At 39.2% G+C, this 18,401-nt stretch overlaps 1 protein-coding gene across 1 annotated transcript; it reads right to left on the reverse strand.

Moving 5' to 3' along the window:
• Positions 1-13,887: 13,887 nt before the first annotated feature.
• Positions 13,888-14,203, reverse strand: LOC106021321 (60S ribosomal protein L39-like). Its single transcript, XM_040729618.1, has one exon. The coding sequence runs from the start codon at positions 14,109-14,111 to the stop codon at positions 13,956-13,958; it is 156 nt and encodes a 51-aa protein (XP_040585552.1). The 5' UTR covers positions 14,112-14,203; the 3' UTR covers positions 13,888-13,955.
• Between the last annotated feature and the right edge of the window lie 4,198 nt (positions 14,204-18,401).

Consider the following 18,401-nt stretch of genomic DNA (forward strand, 5'->3'; position numbering starts at 1 on the left):
AAGAAGACAGAATAAGAGATCACTCAGCAATAGAAACACCAACACGACCCCACCAGAATCCAGGGATCCAACACCAGCAAGACCTGAAAAGCACTACATAGATGAAGAAGAGGAGACAGACCTTAAAAATTATTTCATGAAGATGATGGAGAGCCTCAAAGAAGAAACGAGGAAATCCCTTAAAGAAATAGAAGAAAAACAAACAAAAAAATCCATGAAATGGGGGAAAAATTCAAGAAATAAACAAATCTCTCAAAGAATCTAAAGAGCACCAAGAAAAAACAACCAAGAAAATTAAGGAAACAGCTCAAACAGTTGAAGGATTGAAAGCTGAAATAGAAACGATAAAGAAAACACAGAATGAAGGGATGCTGGAAATAGAAAAGCTCGGTAAACGGTCTGGAATTACAGATGCAAGCATCACCAATAGAATACAAGAGATAGAAGAGAGAATCTCAGGTGTTGAAGACTCATTAGAGGACATAGCATCGTCAACCAAAGAAAATCTCAAAACCAACAAATCCTTAACACAAAATATTCAGGAAATATGGGACACCGTGAAGAAGCCAAACCTGAGAATAATAGGTATAGAAGAAGGTGAAGAACTTCAACTTAAAGGTACAGAAAACATATTCAACAAAATCATAGAAGAAAACTTCCCTAACCTAAAGAAAGATATGCCTATGAAAGTACAAGAATCTTACAGAACACCAAATAGGCTTGACCAGAAAAAGAAGTCACCTCGCCATATAATAATCAAAACATCAAACCTACAGAGCAAAGAGAAAATATTAAGAGCAGCTAAAGAAAAAGGCCAAGTAACATATAAAGGCAGACCTATCCGAATTACACCTGACTTCTCAATGGAAACGATGAAAGCCAGAAGATCCTGGTCAGATGTCCTACAAACGCTAAGGGAACAAGGATGCCAGCCCAGACTACTATATCCAGCAAAGCTCTCAATTACCATAGATGGAGAAAACAAAATATTCCATGACAAAGCCAGATTTAAACAATACGTATCCATGAATCCAGCTCTACAGAAAATGCTAGAAGGAAAACCTAGAGCCAAGGAAGATAACTACATTCACAAAGACACAGGCAATATAGAATCATACTTTACAAAACACTAAAAGAAAAAGGGAGGAGAAACTACACAAAATAACTTCACTAACAATAAATCAAGCGCAAACAAGGATCACCAATCAATGGTCATTAATATCCCTCAATGTCAATGGCCTCAACTTACCTATAAAAAGACACAGACTAGCAGAATGGATACGAAGACAGAACCCTTCCTTCTGCTGCATACAAGAAACACATCTCAACACCAAAGACAGACGTTATCTCAGAGTAAAGGGCTGGGAAAAGATCTTCCAATCAAACGGCCCCAAGAAACAAGCGGGCGTAGCAATCCTAATATCTAACAAATTAGGCTTCAAATTAAAATCAATCAAAAGAGATGAAGAAGGGCACTTCATATTCATCAAAGGAAAAATACATCAAGACGAAGTCTCGATTTTAAATATCTACGCCCCAAATACAAAGGCACCTACATTCGTGAAAGAAACATTACTAAAGCTCAAAATGCACATAAAATCTCACACACTAATAGTAGGAGACTTCAACACTCCGCTCTCACCGCTAGATAGGACCTCCAGACAGAAACTTAACAAAGAAACAAAAGAATTAATAGAAGTTATGACCCAACTGGGTTTAACAGACATCTATAGAACATTCCACCCAAATACAAAGGGATATACCTTCTTCTCGGCACCACATGGAACCTTCTCTAAAATTGACCACATAATAGGAAACATAGCAAATCTCCACAGATACAAAAAAATTGGAATAACCCCCTGCATCTTATCAGACCACCATGCATTAACATTAGAATTCAACAATAACACAAATCGCAGAAACCCTACAAACTCATGGAGATTGAACAATGCACAATTGCACCATCCCTGGGTAAAGGAACAAATAAAAAAAGAAATTAAAGACTTCCTCGATTTCAATGAGAATGAAGACACAACATACACAAACTTATGGGACACTTTGAAAGCAGTGCTGAGAGGAAAGTTTATAGCACTAAGTGCCCACATGAAAAAACTGGAGAACAGTCATACTAGAGAATTAATAGCACAGCTGAATGTTCTAGAACAAAAAGAAGCAAACTCCCCAGGAGGAGCAGACGCCAGGAAATAATCAAATTGAGGGCTGAAATCAATCAAGTAGAAACCAGGAAAACATTGAGAAGAATCAATGAAACAAAGAGTTGGTTCTTTGAGAAAATCAACAAAATAGACAAACCTCTGTCCAAACTAACCAAAAGACAGAGAGAGAACATGCTAATTAACAAAATCAGGGATGAGAAAGGGGACATAACAACGGACTCTGAGGAAATCAAGAGAATCATCAGGGCATACTTTGAAAATCTGTACTCCACAAAATTTGAAAATTTAAAGGAAATGGACAATTTCCTGGATAGATATCACTTGCCAAAACTAAATCAAGAACAGATAAATAATCTAAACAGACCTATAACCCCTAATGAAATAGAAGCAGTCATCAAAAGTCTCCCAAACAAAAAAAGCCCAGGCCCAGATGGCTTCAGTGCAGAATTCTACCAGAAATTCAAAGAAGAGCTCATTCCAATACTCATCAAAGTATTCCACACTATAGAAGCAGGAGGCTCACTGCCAAACTCTTTCTACGAGGCTACAATTACCTTGATACCCAAGCCACACAAAGACACAACTAAGAAAGAGAACTATAGACCAATTTCCCTCATGAACATTGATGCAAAAATACTCAATAAAATACTTGCAAACCGGATTCAAGAACACATCAGAAAAATCATCCACCATGATCAAGTAGGCTTCATTCCAGGAATGCAGGGATGGTTCAACATTAGAAAATCTATCAATGTAATCCACCATATTAACAATCTGTGAAAGAAAAACCACATGATCATCTCACTAGATGCTGAAAAAGCCTTTGACAAAATCCAGCACCCCTTCATGATAAAGGTCCTAGAGAGATCAGGGATAACAGGAACGTACCTGAATATAATAAAAGCAATATACAGTAAACCAACAGCTAACATCAAACTAAATGGAGAGAAACTCAAAGCAATTCCTCTAAAATCAGGAACAAGACAAGGCTGTCCACTCTCTCCATATCTCTTCAATATTGTACTTGAAGTTCTAGCTACAGCAATAAGACAACAAAAGGAGATAAAGGGGATACAAATAGGAAAAGAAGAAGTCAAACTTTCATTATTTGCAGATGATATGATAGTTTACATAAGTGACCCAAAAACTCCGCAAGGTTACTCCTAGAGCTGATAAACACCTTCAGCAATGTGGCAGGATACAAGGTAAACTCAAAAAAATCAGTGGCCCTATTATATACAGATGATGAAGTGACTGAGAAAGAAATCAGAGAAACATCACCTTTTACAATAGCCAAAAACAGCATCAAATATCTGGGGATAATGTTAACCAAGGAAGTGAAAGACCTGTATATCAAGAACTTTGTGTCTTTGAAGAAAGAAATCAAAGAAGATACCAGAAAATGGAAAGATCTCCCATGCTCTTGGATTGGTAGGATCAACATAATAAAAATGGCAATCTTGCCAAAAGCAGTCTATAGATTCAATGCAATCCCTATCAAAATTCCATCACAATTTTTCAAGGACCTGGAAAGAACATTAATCAACTTTATATGGAAAAACAAAAGGCCCAGGATAGCCAAAACATCCCTATACAATAAAGGAACTTCAGGAGGCATCACCATACCTGACTTCAAGCTCTATTATAGAGCTATAGTCCTGAAAACAGCTTGGTATTGGCACAAAAATAGGCAGGTAGACCAATGGAACCGAATCGAAAGCCCTAATTTTAACCCACACACCTATGAACACCTGATTTTTGACAAAGAAGCTAAAACTGTACAGTGGAAAAAGAAAGCATCTTCAACAAATGGTGCTGGCATAACTGGGTAGTGGTATGCAGAAGACTGCAGATAGATCCATGTTTATCGCCTTGTACAAAACTTAAGTCCAAATGGATCAAAGATCTCAACATACATCCAGCCACACTGAAACTTTTAGAAGAGAAAGTGGGAGATACTCTTCAACGAGTTGGTACAGGAGACCACTTCCTAAACATAACACCAGTGGCACAGGCACTGAGATCAACAATTAACAAATGGGACCTTCTGAAACTAAAAAGCTTCTGTAAGGCAAAGGACACAATCAAAAAGACAAAAAGGCAGGCCACAGAATGGGAAAAGATATTCACTAACCCTACATCTGACAGAGGGCTAATCTCCAAAATTTACAAAGAACTCAAGAAACAAGTCTCCAAAACACCAAAGGATCCACTTGAAAGGTGGGGTACAGAACTAAATAGAGAATTCTCAGTAGAGGAGGCTAAAATGGCCAAGAGACACTTAAGAAAGTGCTCAACATCCTTAGCCATCAGGGAAATGCAAATCAAAACAACTCTGAGATACCATCTTACTCCTGTCAGAATGGCTAGAATCAAAAACACCGAAGACAATTTATGCTGGAGGGGATGTGGAGAGAGAGGAACACTCCTCCACTGCTGGTGGGAATGCCAACTCATACAGCCTCTTTGGAAATCAGTATGGAGATTCCTCAGGAAAATGGGAATTAATCTACCACTAGACCCAGCAATTCCACTCTTAGGCATTTATCCAAATGAGGCAGGTTCATACAACAAGGGCATCTGCTCCACTATGTTCATAGCAGCATTGTTTGTAATAGCCAGAACCTGGAAGCAGCCTAGATGCCCCTCAACTGAAGAGTGGATAGAGAAAATGTGGTACATTTACACAATGGAGTATTACTCAGCAGAAAAAAACAATGGAATCTTGAAATTCGCAGGGAAATGAATAGCACTGGAAGAAACCATCCTGAGTGAGGTATCCCAGTCGCAAAAAGACAAACATGGTATGTACTCACTCATATATGGATTTTAGATATGGATCAGGATAGTGCCAGTCTGCACTTCCACAGATAGTCTGGGAAACAGGAAAGAACCTAAAAGATATGCATATATGCATAGTACCCAAGAGAAGAGGATGGAGACAAGATCCTCTGAATGGATGGGGAACAGGGCGAGGGGGGGTAGTGGGACCTGGGAAGAATAGAGGGGGTAAAGAGGAAGGGAGTTGGTCATGGGGGAACAGGAAGTTGAGGGGGTGGGGGTAGAATAGGGGGAAGAGGGAATCATAGGATCGAAGACAGATCAGGCACCAGAGTGACCTCGAGTGATCTAAAGGTATAACATCAATTGGCAAGCTAAGCAATAGTGGAAGGACCACCTCGAATGCCCATTCCTGATAATGAACTTGATGTCTATAACTATCCGGGAGCCTTCATCCTGGGACTGATGGAAGCAGAGGCAAACACACAACTAAGCACTGAACTGAACCCAAGGAACCCAGTGACAGAGAGAGAGGAATGATGAGCAAATTGGCAAAGAATGGGCTGGCAAAACCAGCAGAGACAGCTGATCTGAACAGGGGAGTGCTCTTGGACCCCAGACCGACAGTGGGGAGGCCAGAATGGGACTGATCTGGACCCCCCAAATGGGAGTGTCAGTGAGAAGGCCTGGACAACCTATGGGGCTCTGAGCTGTGGATCAATGTCTATCCCTGGTATACAATCTGTCTTCATGTGCCTATAGCACAAAGAGAGATGCTCTCTCAGCCTGGACTCTTAGGGGAGTGCCTTGACCCTACCAAGAGTAAAATGATAGACTCTAGACATCCCCTATGTGGAAGGATTTGGCAATAGGGTGGGAGGGAGGGTGGAAGGGGAGTGCGGGAGGAGGGGAGGGAGAGGGAACTGGGATTGACATGTAAAACAAGCTATTTAAAATTAAAATAAAAAAAATAAAATTAAAAAAAAAAAGAAAATAGCTCCTAACCCTTTGAAACTAGCCTGGGTGAGCAAGCTTCAGGAGTGACAGTGGGGACGTTACGAAAAGAGAATCTTTTGCTTATGCTCTCTAGGGGCTCAGAAAAGAAGCCTGATCCCTCATGAAAATGAGGTTATTGTGATGACAAAAAGAATGTCCTCGTTAATCAGTGCTCAGTGCTGAAAATCTTTGCACTTCAAGGAAAAGGATTTTTTTAAAAAAAGAGTAAAGATGCTGTTTGCAGCGATGATGAATCAAGCATTGGCCTTGGAACCTGAATGAAAAAGCTGCTGTTGCAGAATATGGGCAGCTTCTGGAACATGAGTTAAAATGCCAGCACACAGAGGCCTCCATTAGGGTGCTGACCCGCCCTTTGGTTTTTCTGAGTTTTCTATCATCTAGGTGCCGAGTATAGAATCAACTGTTTTTCTAGGTGCCCTGACTGATATTTCTCTGAGATCACAGAGACCCTGATGTGTTCCAAGAACATGTGAGTTCAGGGGATTGCTACTAATGGCCAATTTTAGGTATTGGAAAGAATACTTTTTATTTTAAGATCCCAAATTCAATCTCTTGTTTCCAAGATGGTATCACAAGTTTTTGCATATCTCTTAAAGACTAAGACCTCAATTCTGGAACTACTATCTGAGCCAGCTCAAATACCCAGGTCATGTCCACAAAGAATGTCCTGTCCCTCAAACAGTCACTTGCTGAATGCAGTCTGGAAAGTGGCAGCTCTCCACACATTTCTCCTAGATGACTTGGCATTGAGGCATGGGATGCTAGCTGCCTCCTTAAATAGAACAAACCTGTCTCCTCTGCATTGTTCTCTGTCGTTTCACGGTATTCAAGTAGCTCCTGTAAGAAATAGCCTGAGACTGGAACATTCCTAGTACTTCGTATGGCAATGACACTTTTACTTTTCAGTAGAAGGAAAGGACTTGGAGAGCCCAATGAAGACAGCTTAGGGAAGGCAGTGTTGGCTAAGAACTCATGGTTTCACTCTTGAGTCCATATTCTTAGCCACTGGCTTTTACTTCCTTGGCTTTTGTTTGGGGTATTGCAAAAAAAAAATCAAGGTTTTTGTTGTAGTGGTGGTTTTATTTTGTCTTTGTTTTGGTTTGGTTTGGGTTTTTTATCCTTTTTCATGCCCCAATTACACATTATAGAATGGGCTCCCTGAATGGAATTTATTTTCCATTAGCCCAATCAATACACAATTCTTTTAGATACAAACGTAGCGACAGCAAACCCCTGTTTTTGTATTATAATTGATAGTCACCTAGGAACCACATGATGCTTCAAATCTATGCCCATTAAGCTTATACATCAAACACTCAACTTCTCCTATTGTTCACCTTCAGCTTCTGTCTGGCCTCTTAGGCAGGAAATCATTGTCAGATCCATTATCACACTACAGGCTTAGACTAATTGTGTGAATTCCATTCCCTGGGGTTACTAGCTCTGAATGGTTGCTGAGTTCCTTACCACCTAACCACCGCATACCATCTTCCCAAGATGACACCTCAGCCTTCTTTTAAATTAACCATTTCCTTCTACTTGTGTTTCTCCTTTCACCGGTAATACATGTTCACATTGGACATTCATGTTGATGTGGTCAGAGTATGTGAATATAGAACATGAAACATATATACATATATACACATACATGGATGCATACACACATGTATATATACATGTAGGCATGCATACAGATACATGCATGAACACATATACACACATACATGCACTCACATATGAATCAACTTTTGGAAGACATATTTAGTATATTAAAAGGTAGGAGGTTAAAACAAAGGTATAACTCAAGGCAACATAAGATAGATACATACATGTACAAGTGCATGCTTAGTACTTTGCATGTGTGCATGTTTTCTTCTTCATGCTAAAAGTTGTCCTGAATACCTAATTTTTAGAAGTTTAATTTGAACACATTACAGTTTTTACACATTCAAACTTTTACAAGCAACTTCATCATTTGTGAAAACTTCTAGGTCTGCCTAGTAGAAATTAAATTGACTTAGGGTTATTCAGACCTTGAAGAAGCTTCAGGCTTCCCTCTCAAACACATGAATTTACATTCTCTCAGTCAACATTGCTCAACATTACTCTGTACAGATATTCAGTAAGCTTTCAAAATAGAAACCACTTCAAAGTCCCTTGAATCTCATTTTGATGTCTTAATTAGCACTTCTTGTTCCTAAAATATATCTTAAATTCTCATATATAACAACAGCATTGCACTCTGTGATTATGAAAAATGAAACACCAAAGAATGATATTCAGATACCACAATGATATTTGAATGGCATAGACAGAACAATCCTAGCCTGTGCTACAGAATTCCACTTCATGTTGTCTTAAACCATCCCTTCATTTTACTCCTAAGAAGCTTAGATGACTCTTCATAGGAAATGATGGACATAGTTTTCAGTTGATGAGAATATATTTCATTAATGAGCTCTAATTCTGAAATCCTTCACGAATCTTAGAATCAAATATAAAATTTCTGGATTAGTAGACAATGGGGAAGTGTGAAAATTATCAGTATCCATCTCATTTCTGAAATAATATTGGCTCCATCTGGTGGCCAAAGTAATAATTCCTAGTCCATCTATGATTTAAAAAAAAAAACGCATTCTTAATAGGAGATGCCCAGTTAGATATAGATACTGAAGACTTTATAATATAAATTTAGCATAGAGAATATTATCATTTCTACTTATGATGAGTCTTTTCCATGGAGAATATAAGTAATATTCTGGTTTCTTACTGCGATTTAAGAAGAGGCAAAATTGTAGTATAAGAAACTTATAAAAATGTATAGTCATATGAAAACATTTTAATATATCTGTTATAAAAAACAACCAAAAATCCATTACTATTTTATTCAAAGTATTGTAATTAGAATCAACTTATTGAATGTGTATTGACAATTAAAATGTAAAGCACAATATAAGCTACTTCCTTCAGAGAAGTAAGTAACCGCAATGAATGGGGAGAGAAACCCCACTTCATTCTTTAATGTCTACCCTGGGCTCTGCAGAAACTGAAGCTGCAGGCTGAACCTTCTGTGTTGTATCTGCCTATCTTCATCTCCCCTCTACTGAAGCACTAGGGTTAGTGACACACTCAGCCATGTCAGCGCTGGAGATTCACACTCAGGTCCTCATGCTTGGCAAGGAGCCATCTCTGCAAACTCAAAGTCAGTCTAATGGTAACCTGGAAATAACTTCCTCGGATTATCACTAAAATTATTCCGCAGAATAAATAATAACTGGAACACGACTCCTGCTTCTGAAATCCACGCCAATTGATCGTTTCTCACTTTCTTCCCTTATAGGTTAGCTAGCTGGTCCTGTGATGTTTGGAGGAGCAGTGCACACGCCACCCCTGAGAGGTAGAGGCTCTGTGTGCATCCTCACCATCTCTACCCAAAGAGAAAACTCAGGAAAATAAGGAGAACAATGGACACAAACAAGGTGTGCATGTGCATAGCACTAAAATAAACATGTGCAGGGCTTCTATCTGTGTGTGTGTTGAGTCTCAGTTACAAGTTCACCTTGTCTTTTTGCTTTATGAACATGGGTCTAGGCCTTTTTTAAATATGTTTCTCATCCATGAAGCTCTATGTGTATGAGATCTTAAAGACACACACCAAGGGAAAACAGTCTTGTTAGACCCAGGACAGGGTGGTCGGTGGCGTCGGTGGTGGTTGGGGTGGGGAGAGCAATTCCATAACTGTCTGATTAAAGCAAGCTGTATTTAGAAGCACACAAGGGGCTGGCCAGACAACTGTCACCCCTCACATCCCCCAATCAGGATATCAGCCCCTCACTTTTGTGGGGGAAGGGTTATGGTTGACAGAAAGCAGCCTCTGGACAGAAGAGTGGGGGACTCGGGGCTCAAGGCTGCCTGTGACATAGATAAGTTCAAGAACACATCATGTGATAGGGGAGTCATCACAATTGTTCAGGGGCTTAGCAAGGCAAAAGGAGTGGGTATGCATCATAGCGTGACAAGTTCAGCATAGGTTGAAAAACGTGTTTGCAAGATATGTTAGGCTCAGGAAAGAGAAACTTATTCTTGTAAGGTATGGAGACTTCATGACAACACATACCAATGTGGCTTCTTAACAGTGAGGCTCCTGTTTAGATTTCAGTCTCCTGATCACAGAGCTCACACCCAGAAGCTTCCTGTTCCATTCCCAGCTTCTCTGGGAAGGGCACATCTCTTCTGAAGTGCTTGCAGTACTGATGTGCGGTCTCTGCTGTTCACAGTCCTCTGTATTTCTCAGGCAGTAGCTTGTATTGCAGCTCTCCAACCCTCCCAGATTATTTGTGGCAGACAGTCTCTAATTCCTACAGCATTTGTGACATCTGCCGTGTCAGGTTTCTGAAGGGCAGAGTGATAGTGCTTCTAGAAAGCTCTTCTTCCCAGTATGTGCTTTTGTTGTGGGGTCCCTCATGTGAGACAGTTATGTGACAAAACTTTTCTTGGGGAGAGGCAACACCTGTCTGCTCTTGCCATTTTGGGAGCCCACCACAGAACAACGTGGACTAGAGTTTTATTGGAGTTATTTACATGATTATGAGCAAGAAGTTACTGGAGCAGAAATGCCTCAAAGACAGCTGCATCACCAAAGCCCACCCCAGCACAAGTGACAACTCACAGAAGCTGTGAGAACCTGGAGCACACTGCACAGCCTGTAGGTGATTTGGCAGGTTGGAGAGTGTCCTTTTCAGCTGCCTCTGTTGCTCTAACCTGCTCTAGGAAGCTCGGCTGGTTTCTGCTTCTTTCGAGCAGCTAGTCTAGTTATAGAGTCTTCCTTGCAGCTTGTCTGGTCTGATAGAGACTCTCAGCTTTTATTATTTATTCTGACAGGGATGGACCTAGTGAATCTTGTCAGTTTCAGGGACTTCCTGAAGCCGTGTTGAGTAGTTTACCTGCCTGTTTATGGAGCTTCCTGGCAGGGTGGAATGGTTCAGTTTCTGAGGAAACTTTTATACAACGGGACTTCTTGAATAACTTTTCTTGGCTCTCTGTAAGGCATGTCGCCAGCGCGTGCCATTTATTGGGTGATAGCATGGTAACTACTCTTTCATCCAGTGAGCCAGGACTTGAAGCCTTTCCAACTAAGCTTGAGGAGCACTGTCCCCTGAGTTTTATAGCTCAGTCCTAGTGCAGGGACACTGCTCTTTATGCTTCTAGTCTTCAGTCTCTCTAATTTTTACTGGCCAGCCTTTGAATACTAACCCCTGCCATAGTTACCATTTCTTTATACTAAATAAAATGTGTTGTGTGACCGTCCTGTTTAAATTGGGCAAACACTGATAGATCTTTCTGCTTCACTGTTAAGATGTTGCATAAAATAATCTATTATATGTATTTGAACACTAACTGTAATTCACTGATTCTATGGCACAGATGGTCTGGTTATACAGTTTGGTGTTCTGCTAAATTTTCTAAACATTTTTGCTTTGAAGAGTAGAAACTAACACACAATTATGCAAGTAAACTGGTTTATATATGTGTGTTGTATATGTATACTTTCAGAGAAAGTTTAAAATAAGATATTTGCTCGTTGATATTGCTTAAACATTCTAGCTATAAATCCATATTGAACTATTCATATACGGTATGGGTCTCCAAACATCTGGACAATAAAGATTGTGGGTTGTACCAGAGATGGTGAGGCAGGATAATTGTGGCAGTCATTTTCCACAGACATACTAGGCCCATTACACTCAGCCTGTTGTTTGTGTGGGCTTGTTGAAATCCCAAGCTTGTATCCTTCCTATGCCAACCCGTACTCCCAAAACCGGCATTGGATTGGACACAGCCTTAGCGGTCAGTCCTTCCATCCTCTTTAGTGATGACTGGTTCAAGAAGGTTAAATGAAAATTTTTGCTGGAACTTTTAGAAAGAGACGTTCTCTTAGTGCAGGGATAAATGAGCTGTTAAGACTTGACCATGAATCTGCTAGTTACTGTATTTGCCACTGCATAGAGGGGGAAAACTGTATGTTAAAATGGGAGACATAAGAAAACAGAACCAAAAGACACAAAAAAGAGGCTCTTAATGACAACATTTGACAACTTACCTGCTTTTGGCTGAAAATACCTAAAGTTTTAAGAACAACGAGGCAATAAATATCCTAGGTTAGTTTCATGCGACACTCATAGGCCCCAGACCTAAGTGGTTCACTGATAGTGTCAAATTCCAGATGAGGACTTCATTCAGACATGTATCGAGCCTGTACTGTATATGCAGCACTTCTGTCCGACCCTGGGCCTCAAAGTTATCAAATCCAAAGAGCACTTCAGTGAAGGCTGATGCCATGTTGCTTCTGTCTTTCCATGGTCAATAAAACAGCTACCAAACTCTGGCATTTTTTCTTCAAACGTTTTGAAGAAACCCTGGATAAAATAGCCAAACAGTGTTTTGTACTAGCTGCTTCTGTTTCTTCCTTTCCAGTCTCTTACCTCCTGTTTCTTATCTTTTATCAACCACAAATAGTACTTAAATAGGAATCATCTTCAAAACTAAGCTTTGCTTTCAACTGTATCGAAGCCCAAGTGCTACTGATTAAAGGTTGGAGTTCTCCACTACTCTCCCATGCCTCTCTTATAATATTAGCATTCTGTCTGTGCTGACGGGTCTCATGTCACACAATGTTATTGATTAAAGGATATAATTTTTAAATTTCATCACTGTCTTTATTTTTATATTTTTATTTTTGAGACTGCTTGTCACCTGCCCCCAGATCTGTGAGAGGTTTGTATAAAATGTAAAAGGCGTATCTTAAAAGAAACAAAACGTGTGACATAATGACAAAAGCCAGAAAATTGTGTGTTCTTCTGGACATGTCACTCTTCCCTTGGGTCCCTGCTTTGTTTTCTTTGCCAGGAGAGTGACAGACAGAAAGGCCTGGCATTTGTCAGTTTATGTCACAACCATACTATTTAAACATAGACCTCTTTGTAGGTTTTTGTTTCTAGCCAAAATTTTTCTGGAAATGTGCCAAACATATATTGACTTGAGTTGCTATCTCATTCGAAGCCAAATATTGCTTAATTGTAACCTATTGCTTACCTTAAATTTTAGAGTAAAAACTCATTTTTAGATGTTAAAAATTTTCTTCTGCATACCTATTTCTATTTATCTTAACAATTATTTTCCCCCCATTGTCCATAAAATTGAAAACTCAATGACAGTGTATTTTAAAACTTTATAATAATATGCTTTTCCTTATGTTTTCTCTTTTTATCAGAAGGTCAAGGAATGGAACTCACCATGTACCCAGGATGGTCCTGTGTTTAGGCAATTCTCCTGGCTCAGCCAGGATTTTGAAACAGGATGCCACTCTGTCGTCTAGGCTGACTTGAAACTCACTATGTAGCCAAAGCTGCCCTCAAACTCAGCAATCCTTCTGCCTCAGACTCTTGAATACTATGATTTAACTATAAGACACCATGCCAAGGATCTACAGGTATCCTGCTATAAGAAAAAAGATGTCAAATGCTCACATTAAATCATGTCACTAAAATTACCAGGATGAAACATCACACAGCTGTGAGGGGCATGTCTGAGGCAGGAAGACCGTGAGTTCAAGGCTAGCCTATATTAAATTTTAGGCCTGCCTGGTTTACACAGCAAGACCCTTTCTCCAAACTTAAAAACAAACAAGCAATAATGTGTCGAAGTGGAGAAAACAAGAAAAAGAAAGTGAAGCCAATTAAAGAGGCCCCAAGATAATTATGACAGAAAAAAGGGGTTAAGTATAGGTAAGCACAGTTAGCCTCAGACTTCTTTTTTCTTTTTTTGAAAGGCTCTATATTTTTTATTACTGGACAAACCATTCCCAACTTAAATATGACCAAATCTCCAGGTTAAAAATGTTGAACTCCATCTGGTAGCATAGCTTGCGTTGACCATGATTCAGTGCAAACTCTCAATTCTTGCCATTGATTGTATGAATCCTTAGAGGCCCAGCTTGGTTCTCCTCCAGTGTCTTCTCTTGGAGTTGTACCTGATTTTGTTACCAGTTCTTATCCGAATCCACTGAGGAATAGAATGATTTTGCTTTTGTTTCTTGGCCAGGAATCGCTTGATTCTGAAAGTCTTGTGAGAAGACATGGTGAGAAGTCGACTCAGGCGTACAACGCACGATGGCAGAGGGAAGGCGAAACTAGCCTCAGACTTCTAAGTATAGCGAGTGCTAAAAGTTGCACCTGTATGTCCTGGTAAAGGAGAATAATTGGAATAAAGAAAATACACAAAGCATATCTTATCAACTGAGAATAGGTCTAGCATCTGATCATCTTGAGCCTGGGGTCATTAAATATAGTAAATTCTGGAGGCATCTATCTGCTGTAGAACCCTAGAACTCTGCAACTCCAGTAGCTGACTTGATATCTACAGTGGTATCTCTCAAGAAGAGTGACAAATTCTTTGGAGGTCTTTGCAGTGGTTTGAATATGTATGGTCCCCATAGACTAATGTGTTTGAGTGCTTGGCCCATGGAGAGTGACACTACTAGGAGGCATGGCCTTGTTGGAGTAGGTATAACCTTGTTGGAGGAAGTATGTCACAGTGGAGGAGAATTTTGAGGTCTCATATATGCTCAAGTTACCCCCAGTGTGGTACACTGTCTCTTCTCCTGCCTGTGGATCAAGAAGTAAAACTCTCAGTACCATGTCTGCCTGCATGCCACCATGCTTCTTGCTATAACAATAATGGATAGAACTTCTGAATGTGTAAGCCAGCCCCAATCAAATGCTTTCCTTTATGAGTTGCCATGGTCATGGTGTCTCTTCAAAGCAATAGAAGCCTAAGACAGTCTTGAAAGGTCCTCTGCTTCTAACAATCTTTGTGCTGTATTTCCCTCCCAATCTCCCAATATATTTGGAAGACACCACCCAGTTTGAGCATTAGCTCTCACAATGGTACAATCTGAAGAGTATCGGGAGGATGAGAGTACCTGCCCAGCCCAAAAATCATTTTATAATTTAGAAAAGGAAAGAATAGCACCAATTCATTCTCCAAAACTAGCATTACCCTACATCAAAACATGATAAGAATGCAAAGGAAGAAGACTATGTAAGAGAAAGATCATGAGCTTCAACACTATACAAAGAACTATAGTCAACTAGAAAATGCTAAGTGTGGGAGAAATAGTTTTCCCCAGGGAGTATCCAATACTAAATGGTCATTCCTAAAGACATACATGCAACATTAATCAGATAGAGAAGCTTATATGGAATACATATGTATACACATATACAATTATACATATAACAAGGGTTAATGAAAAAAGAGGCAGTGAATTTGAAAGAGAGGAAGGAGATGCATATGGGAGGGTTTACAAAAATAGGGAAAGGAAAGGAGAAAATGATGTAATAATCTCAAAAATTAACAGTTTTTAAAGAAGAAAACTATAGTCCAGTTTTCGTGATAAACATAGAAAAAAATTTAACAAAATTCTTAGGAACTAAATTTAAGAACATAGTAAGAAGATAACATACAGAAATGCTATGCGTATATGACATATGTGATAGTTTGAATGTAATTGCTCCCATAAGCTCATAGGGAGTAGCACTATTAGGAGGTGTGGCTTTGTTGGACTAGGTTTAGCATTGTTGGAGGGAGTGTGTTGCTGTGCAGGTGGCCTTTGAGGTCTTATATATGATTAAGTAACACCCAGTGTCTCAGACAACTTCCTGTTATCTGTGTGTCAAGATGTACAATGCTCAGTTACTTCTCCAGCCCTATATCTGCCTATATGCCACCATGACACCTCTTCATAGCAATAGAAACCCTAAGACAACATGCATATATTTAAAATGTGTAATATAACACATAAACATAGGGAAAGAAATTGTATCATCATTGTCTTAGTTACATTTTTATTGTTGTGATAAAATGCCATACCTTATAAAAGAAAGAGTTTAATTTGGCTCATGGTTTCAGAAGTTTAGAGTCCATGATGTCAGAATGAAGAAACACCTGAAAGTACACATCTAGATCTACAGCCATGAGGTAGGAGTGTCCTGGGAATCTCACATTTTGAAACCTCAAAGTCGCCCCTAGTGACTCTCCTCCTCCAACAAAGATACACCTCCTAATTCAAGAACAATTCTATCAACTGGGAATCAAATATTCAAATATGTGCTTGTGGAGGCATTGTCATTCAAAACACTGCAGTCATGTTGTTTTTGATGATGAAATCTGTTTATTGGAGACAACAAAAAGAAGGATCCCATTTTCCAGTGAGATCTATGTTTGTGTCTTTTGATAGAGGAACTGAGATAACTAATATTCAAAATTTCTACTGAAAAGTATGCATTTATTTCTGACATTTTGTTTTTATTTTATAATGTTTAGTAATTTCTTGGACTTTCTTTGCTTAATGAGTGTATTAGAATCATTTCTTTCTGCTGAAGCATTATGGGTGTGTTTATCCTTCTCTTCAGTCCAAAGTGTTCCCTCCAGTGTTCTCTGTAGAATTGGCTTGGTGGCCACATTCTCCCCCCCCCACACACACACACTTTTTTTGTTTATTTTTATCATGGAAAGTTTTTGCCTCAGAGAGAGAGAGAGAGAGAGAGAGAGAGAGAAGAGAGAGAGAGAGAGAGAGAGAGAGAGAGAGAGAGAGAGAGAGAGAGAGAGAGAGAGAGAGAGAGAGAGAGAGTTTCAGATATGTTAAGCTGGGTTGGCATTTATAAATTTTAGAGTTTGAAATGCACCGCACTAAGCCATCTTAAGGTTTCAATTGAAAAGTCAGTTGTTATTCTGTCGATCCTGCCTTTCTCTCTTGCAGCTTTTAAATACTTCCTTTGTTCTGGGGTGTTCTGACAATAATGTGACACAGGGGATTTCTTTCTGACCGTCTGCTTGGTTGCTTGGTGTTCTATAAATCTAAATAAAATTCTCTTTCCAACATTTGAGAAATTTTCCTTCATGATTTTGTTATAAATATTGTCTATACTTTTGGCATGGAAATTTTCTCTTCCATGTGCACAATTCATGGAATCACAAAGTTCTTGCATGTTCCATTCATACATTTTTAAAGATTTAGCATTTATCTTGACCTCTACCTTGTCATCAACCAAACACTGACACTCTGTCTTCCACATGATGTATTCTATTGTTGAGAGCTTCCACTGAACTTTTTGTAACTAAATGTGCCTCAGGAACCACTTTCCATATTTCACTCAACACAATGGAACAATTTAATAGAGAAAACTGATATTTTAAAAATATTATCTTGGTTTTTGAGATTATAATGTAATTACATCATCTTCCCCTTCCCTTTCCTCCCTCCAATCCCTCTCATGTAATCCCCTCACTCTTTTTCGAAGTCATGGCCTCTTTTTATTTAATTGTTGTTACGTATGTATACATATATATATATGTATATATATATATCTGAATACAGCCTATTCAGTACATATAATGTTAATTGTTTTTTGAACTATTTTGTTTTTCATTTCCATCATAATTTCTGTTTTGTTCCTTGTCAGTATTTTCACCTCTTTATTGAATTCTATTTTCACACCATGAATTGACTTCCTTATTTCATTCAACCTTTTGTGTTCTCTTGGATAATATTGTATCATCTTTTAAGTGTGTGATCATATTCATAACTATTCTTCTTAATTCTATGTCTGTATTTTTATATAAGTTCATCAATGGCCATTGTTACTGGATTTATAATTTTTTTATTTATTCTTTGCCTACATATTACATCCCATTCAGTTTCCCCTCCCTCCACTCCTCCACCTACACTAACTCCCCTCTCTCCCAGATATGTTCCTCCCCCGTTACCCTTCAGAAAAGAGCAGGCCTCCTAGGGATATCAACTGAACATGGCATAAAAAGTTACAATAAGTCTAGGCACATGTTCTCATGTCAAGGCTGGACAAGGCAACCCAGCAGGAGGAAAAGGATCCTAAGAGCAGCCAAAAGAGTCAGAGACAACTCCCAGTCCCATTGTTAGGAGTCTCACAAGAACACCAAGCACACATATGCAGAGGACCTTGTTCAGCCCCACACAGGTTCCCTGATTGTTGCTTCAGTCTCTGTGAGCCCCTATGATCCCTGCTTAGTTGACATTGAGGGCCATGGTTTTGTGTGTCCTCAACCCTTCTGGCTTCTGTAATCCTTCCTCTCCCTCTTCCATGGGTTCCCCAAAACTTTTGGTAGAGATATATTGTCATGGATTTTCGTGTTATTTAAGTTTTGAGAATGTGATCTACCCATTTGGAGTTAAAGGATTGGTTAAGACATAAACCCATTGTTGTTCTCTCTCCTTTAATTTGGGACATTTCTCTTTTCAGTGAAAGGGTTTGCAATGATAAAGAGAGATAAAGTTGTAGTGAGGTCATGGTGATGTTTTCTCCATGAGACTAGTGTCCCTGGTACCAC

Source organism: Mesocricetus auratus, unplaced genomic scaffold, assembly GCF_017639785.1.
Source record: "Mesocricetus auratus isolate SY011 unplaced genomic scaffold, BCM_Maur_2.0 Super-Scaffold_100021, whole genome shotgun sequence".
Classification (NCBI taxonomy): domain Eukaryota; kingdom Metazoa; phylum Chordata; class Mammalia; order Rodentia; family Cricetidae; genus Mesocricetus; species Mesocricetus auratus.